Raw genomic sequence first — 7,020 nt, forward strand, 5'->3', positions numbered from 1 at the left:
TTTAGTGCCACATCTCCTCCTTTCCTCAGTCGGATCTCTTCAAAAATAACCCAAGATGCCCACTGCAAAACAACCTCATAGTACTACTTTCATAGCTCCCTCATCAAAATAAACTCAAAATTCATCCTTTCCTTGGTTTTCTTTACTTTTGTAGACCAATAAGCTTTCATAGCAAATCAACAAAATTCTGAAAAGAGCTCCATCCACAAAATGTCAATCTGAGTTTTCTTAGTCAAGAAGCTTCAATCCTAGAATGAATGATAAGGGTAGGCAACTAACCTATCAATTTGGCAGAATGCAATGCTATTGGTCTCATAGAATCTCTACGTTCTAAGTAAAATAGAAAGATGAATAAGACTATAAATCACTAGAACAATGATAACAATTTCTCATGAAAACAACAACATTCTGCATTAGAGAATCCTTGAGCTTCTATCGTCCCTCTGCCATGGTAATGGTTAAGTTATTTGCAGAAAATATCTCAAGATTCTGCATTTGGGCATCACATTCATCTAGCTTTTTCCCCACAGTAAAAGTGGGCTGTCCGGGTGTAAGATTTATTGTTGTTTCATTTTCCAACATGGAAACAATAGATAACATGGTTGGCCGATCATTTGAGTGGTCCTGCACACACAAGAGCCCAACAAGTATGCATCTGAATACTTCATCAGGCGAACATGACTCAAGTAAAGATGTATCTACAAGATCCTTTGCCTTGCCTTCTTTCCATAGTTCCCATGCCTGAAACATTTCAAATTAAAGATCAATTTAGAATCTGGTTATTGAACATCAATAAATATAAAGTCACCATTTCCTTCAAAAAGGAACATAGGATCACCTTGGAGAGACATAAAACTACTTTTACTTACATAAGCTAGCAGACTTGGAGAATCCATAGTAAGATGAAAGCTACTATTTCGTGAACCACTCACAATCTCCAAGATCAATACCCCAAAGCTATAGACATCCGATTTCACAGAAAAGAGCCCTCCCATTGCATATTCGGGAGACATATAACCACTGGATTGCATAAATATATAGAGTTAATAAAAAACTAAATTTATAGGAGTCTTACAACTAATATATGCCCAAGAACTAGTAGATATTTGTCTTAAAAAAGACAACCCAGTGCACAAGGCGCCCACCAATGTGGGGTTTGGAGAGGATTAGATGTATAGCCTTACCCCTATGTACAGAGAAGTTATTTTCATATTTCTAATCTATGACTTCAAAGCCACAGTAGAGCAACTTGTAGATATTAAACCCTTAATGAAATTTGAAGTGATAAAAAAAAAAAGAATGATTGGCCACCCATCTTTTACATCATAAAAGGAAGGAGGGTCTATAGGTAGGTTATGCATGGAAAAGATATGTTCATTACCCTCGTATAGAAATTTTAAATAAGCAAAGGATTGCCGAGAATACTCACTATGTTCCAACAACTCGATTAGTATTTACTTCATTCTGGTCACCACCAAAGATCCTTGCCATGCCAAAGTCAGAAATCTTAGGGTTCATATCTTGATCTAGCAAAATGTTGCTAGCTTTGAGATCTCGATGAATTATTCTTAGTCTTGAATCTTGGTGAAGATATAGAAGCCCTCGAGCAATTCCTTTGATTATGTTAAAGCGCTTTTCCCAATCCAATAGTTGTTTCTTTGCTGGGTCTATAAAGAAAAATGCATTGTAAATTTTATTAATGAATTCCAAGCCTTTAAGCTGTGCATAATAGTAAGACATATTCCAGTGAAAGATAAAGAAATATGCAGTGCAGATTCCTAGTTAGATATTGAGAATGCAATGAAAATAAAAAATGAACAAACCAAAGAGAAAGGCATCCAAGCTTTTATTGGACATATACTCGTAGATCAATAACTTTTCGTCTCCTTGAATGCAGCAACCAAGAAGTCTTACCAAATTCCTATGTTGTAATTTGGCAATCAATAAAACCTCATTTTTGAATTCCACTAGCCCTTGGCCAGAATTCCTACTAAGTCTTTTAACAGCAATCTCTTGTCCCCTAGGCAGCTTACCCTGAAAAATAAATATCATTTAACATGTCATGGAGTGCTTCACTAATTTAAATATGAATGAGTGACTGCGCTTCAGTAAAAAGATAATTATTTCCTCACCTATCCTCTCTTTTTTTTTTTTTTCTTTACAGCATTATTCTATAAAAAACATATAGATTATATGGTTGTAGATGAGTTATCATGAGAAGTCAAGATTAAAGAGGCTGACAAATGAAAATAAATAAATAAATAAATAATAGCTAAAAGTAAAAGTATTCATAAGGTTTAATACATCATTAATAACTAATGTTCTTGCATGCTATAACCTTAGATAAAAGATACAAAAGTGACTTTACACTACAATAAAAAATGCCAATACCTATTCAAGACTATATATCTATACCTGCTAAATGTAAAATATGGAAACAAGCTGTATAAAATATTCCCACTTTCAGATATAAAATATCTCCACTCTTGATGCTGCTATCTGACGATAAATGCATTCTTGCTGGTTAATACATGAAGACATATACAAAGGCACACATGTACATGCGCATGGTATCTGAAGTAGATTGATGATATCTGAAGTAGATCGTCTAATTCTTGGACCACAAACAAATCGTAGGAGATGATGCACCATTAACACCACGGGTGCTGATGACACCTCTTTTTCAAGGAGAAATGGTGAATAAGATATATCAAAAAACAAATACATACTTCATTGAACAAAAGGACATTTGTATCCAAAAATCTGGTGTTCTACTGTAGTCTAATTTAGTCTTTTACCTTGTAAACTTTACCAAAACCTCCTTGTCCAAGCTTATGCGAATCAGAGAAATTATTGGTGGCAGCTACTATGCTTTCAAAATTTATTAGTGGAGGTTGTAGGCCATGACCAGTCTTCCCTTCACCAAATCCACTAGAACCAGAGAAGTCCATTGGAAACTCTGTACTTAAACTCAGATCACCAAGCAGCCTCCCTTTATTCTTTCCATCCTTCCATATACCTGGCTGGGGCACAGACTAATTAATTACTGCAATAAGGTCAACTGACAAATGGGCAACGAGTATTTTACTGCATTACCTTTTATTTTATCTCTGAACTTCCATGCCAAGTAAGTTAAAGTGATCAAAAGAATTGCTCCAGAAACAGGTGCAAGAATGATAATTATCCTTTTATTTCTCTTACTGCCTGTAGGTTGAGAAAAAACTTTGGAAACATAATACAATATTAGACAGCTTCCAAGTAAGTAAAAAAAATCAAAAATCATGCTCTTGAAACAGGTGCTACAATAATTATACATTATCCTCATATTTATCTTTCTGCCTGTAGATGTAGTAACAACTTTTGAATGTAATGAGGTAAATTTGAAAGCTAATCATCTCAATCAAGCTGCCCAGTGTCCTACATCACACCATCCCTTTAATTTTGTTAAGAAAAATCTGAAATGTATGATTAGCGAAAGAGTAAATCATTAATGAATATAATGGTCTAGATCTGTAAACGAATAACAATATCATCAAGATTACATCAGGGTTGAGCTGCATTAATGAGAAGCTCCATAAAATGAAACAAATAATAAAGCTAAGTTATTGCACATGTAGAAGGTGGCACAAACATAGCAAGGATTGCTTAAGCAAAGTTTCGGTAACTTCCATGTAAACTTTCAACATCTTTTTTTTTCTTGAATGGAAAGTAGGATAAAGACTGCCGATTTTTTAAAGAACATGAAACAATTACAACCCCCTGCCTCAACAAAAGCAGAAGCAGAAGTTAGGCAGCTACTGCAAGATGGTTACATACTTTGTCGACATTCTGGATTATACTCTCTATTCAGCAAACTCATGGACTCCAACAAAATACCGCAAGCTATCTCCAAAGCCCAATGATTATCTTAGTAAGACTGAGATAAATTGAAATAAACCAATTAAGGACTCGATGGAAAATTGAAAAGCAACATGCCATTGCAAGCAGCATGAAGGGCGGAACAATAAGTTAATTTATTAATTTAGCTTCATGAAATAAACTTCTTTTACATATGGACAAATTTGCCTTGTTTACGCCAAGTATTGAGGAGCTGTGTATACCAGCCATACCACCTGGTATGTGCCATATGAATCATGAATCAGCCATGGTGCCAGATATGAGTACTGGCACCATTATTTAGACCCTTGATTTAGACCAACTCTCACTTTGCTTATCATGAAAAAAATGGTCAAAAAGGAACGATGAGCCACATTTTTTATGGTGATCAATGCAGCATTTTCCGGTGTAGACTATTCAAAATCTTTCAGATAATTAAGGGAACGAAACCAAATTTGTAATGGGTGGAGGCCAACGGCGATGGCGTATCAAGAGGAACAGATAAGTTCGTAATAATTGGTATTAAAGTAAAATGCTAGTTAACAACCAAAACATAGTTTTGTTCATTGTGAAGAATGAAAAAGTGGCATGTCCTTAGGAAAGAGGTGCCAATGGATGGATGAAAGTACCTTAGGTGTATCAGCTAGATTTAATTATTTGTTTATATATTATTTACTTATTTATTTACTACTTTTGGGGTTCAATTCTTGTATTTTTTCAACCATTGTGTGTATTTGGGCAGAGGTGGTGCTTAAGAGAAGACTAACAAATATCTATTTGGTTAAACCTAATCAATTTTAGCAGATGTTGCAGCAATCATGAAACTCAGCAATGAATACCAGGCATGTTTTTGAGCAGTCAATATTGATATTAGTGATATGCATCATGCGCCAAGCCGTTGAAGTCAATACTCAAACACCTTCTGTACGCTATACTATAAAATTCTTCCCATGAGAAAGAGAACAATGATCAGACAAAAAGTTTCAGCAGACATTTATGTCCCAGACTCTGTCCTCTATTTTCCATCATTAATGAATAAGAGAATCAATCATATATAAACTACACTTTCTATCGACACAACATCCTAAAACACCTTGATTCTTAGACGGTCTATCTCGTTGCTTGTTCATATTCATTTAGTTGTCAATATCTTCGATGGAAATTTATCTTCACCAAATAAACTAAATGATCTGTTGGAAAGATTATTAACTTTATACAGCCCTTGAAACTTTAGGTATAAGAATCATTATAATGGAAGACACATACAAAAGTCGCAAAGATGATGCTCTTCAAATGTAGTTATTGTGCACCAACCTCATCGATCATCACCTTATTTCGGTCATCTAATAGTCATGCTTGTGGTAGGAAATGGAGAAAAAATAAATATGAGAAAGAGGGAGAGGCAGCTAGACTCACCTAGTTGTGAGCCAAGAAGACGCAGGTAGAGATCCTCTCCTCCACTACTAACCATCCCAGCATCGAGCAATTCCTCCATCCAAACCAAACAGCGTGAAACATTACCAGTCCCCATGCTCAAATTGGCATAGGCATAAGCATTACAAGAACAGTTGGCAATGCATTTGGCTGCGCATTCGCCGACAGTCTTATTTTTAAGAAATAAGAACCGATCTGGCAATTTCATACCTCTCAGAATCAAAAACCCATCTCCATAACCACAGTCCAAAGCTGTTTTTCTGACACAACCTCCAGAAAAATTCCCTCCGTTCCATTCATGTGGAAAATTAGGCTCAAAACCTTCCAAACACTTGCATGTTGGCACCGATTCAGTACTGTCACAATACCCAAAGGGACCACAATACCCATATCTGTCGCACACACTAGAAGGCCATGACGCAGCAATGCTCCAATTATTCAGACTATAATCCCATCCAAGAAGTTGAAGCTGGCCTAAATGGTCTAGTTTGTATCTCGCATTCGAGGATCCATCGGAGAGACTAAATGTCATGTAGATCTCGTCCTCAGTATCTATGATGGCTACATATGTTATATAGCTGGAATTTGTCACTTGAGCTCCTGAAAACAATCTCCCATTCCACACCGAGCTTCGCCAGTAAAGCTTGGAACCCTGCCATGTGAAGAGCTGGAGAGAAGTGTTCGGATCAGCACCAAAAGAGAAGTTCCCTCGGGAGGGGTCCTGTGGATCTTTCCAAGATGTTATCCTATTGGCTTTGTGGGTCTTGTATCTGAATTCAAGCTTCATGCCAGGGATCAAGGTGTCGGCAGGGTGATCAAAACACTGCCATAAAATGGTATTGTTGCCTTCTCTAAGTACAAGATTACCATTATTCAACAGAACAGCGACTAGGGTATTATTTGGTGATGAACCAGGACTCCTGACATTTGATGACCAAAAGACATTTCCATTTGAACCCATAATAAGGAGATTGCTGTCGTTTGAAATCGTGAGAGTCGCCGAGGAATCATTGATTGGTTCCTCTCTGTTGGCAACCCAAACAATTGTTCTCTGAGCAATGTTGTTGTACCATATACCAAGGTAGAAATTAGAAGACGAATCATCCGGGAAGAAGAAGCCCAGAGCAAAAGCTCCGCCATCGGAGACTAAGGTCTTGTTCAGGGAAATGGATTCGCCGGGAGAGAGTCGATCGTCTGAAGCACAAAAAAGTGGAAGAGATGACGATGATAACAAAAAAATAGCAACAAAGAGCAGTACCCACTCCATTACACTTCTCTTTCTTTGCTATATTCGTTATGCCATAGTTATTCTCTGAGCTAAACAACATGCCGTCGTGTTTAAGGTCTCTGAGTCCCTTTGGAAGACGGCTAGAAATTTCGTGCAGAAGTAAGCGTTTCAAATTTGACTAAGGTGTCAAATTGCAGTTGATGGGGCCATGTTCGCGCGTCCCATTGGGACAATTTATAAGAATCCAAGCAACTTCAGCTTGGTTTGACACGAAACCACGTATAAAAGATATAATTTTCTATTCCTGGAGTCTGACAATAATGTTATATGTCCTTTTTTTTCTTTTTTTCGTTTGCAAGAAGGGGCTGAGCTCTATTTTCTTCAATACAAGAATTCTTAGGCATCAAGCCGACCTCTATTAATTAATTTAGAAGTCCACTGCGATAGTTCTTTTAAAATACTGGTTAGAAAGAGAAGTATCA

At 36.7% G+C, this 7,020-nt stretch overlaps 1 protein-coding gene across 6 annotated transcripts; it reads right to left on the reverse strand.

Moving 5' to 3' along the window:
* Positions 1 to 385: 385 nt before the first annotated feature.
* On the reverse strand, positions 386 to 6,662 carry LOC105034064 (G-type lectin S-receptor-like serine/threonine-protein kinase SD1-13). Of its 6 annotated transcripts, XM_019846867.3 has the most exons (8): positions 5,293 to 6,661; positions 3,097 to 3,222; positions 2,799 to 3,019; positions 1,824 to 2,034; positions 1,430 to 1,667; positions 870 to 1,020; positions 720 to 741; positions 386 to 624 (listed from the first exon to the last, which is right to left on the reverse strand). In XM_019846867.3, the coding sequence occupies exons 1-8, from the start codon at positions 6,575 to 6,577 to the stop codon at positions 611 to 613; spliced, it is 2,268 nt and encodes a 755-aa protein (XP_019702426.1). In that variant the 5' UTR covers positions 6,578 to 6,661; the 3' UTR covers positions 386 to 610. The 6 variants fall into 6 exon arrangements, with proteins under 6 accessions (XP_019702426.1, XP_073114135.1, XP_010907385.1 ...); XM_073258034.1 differs by having other exon boundaries at positions 386 to 741; positions 3,097 to 3,204; XM_010909083.4 differs by having other exon boundaries at positions 386 to 741; positions 5,293 to 6,660.
* Between the last annotated feature and the right edge of the window lie 358 nt (positions 6,663 to 7,020).

This window comes from Elaeis guineensis, chromosome 5 (genome assembly GCF_000442705.2).
Source record: "Elaeis guineensis isolate ETL-2024a chromosome 5, EG11, whole genome shotgun sequence".
In the NCBI taxonomy this organism is placed as follows: domain Eukaryota; kingdom Viridiplantae; phylum Streptophyta; class Magnoliopsida; order Arecales; family Arecaceae; genus Elaeis; species Elaeis guineensis.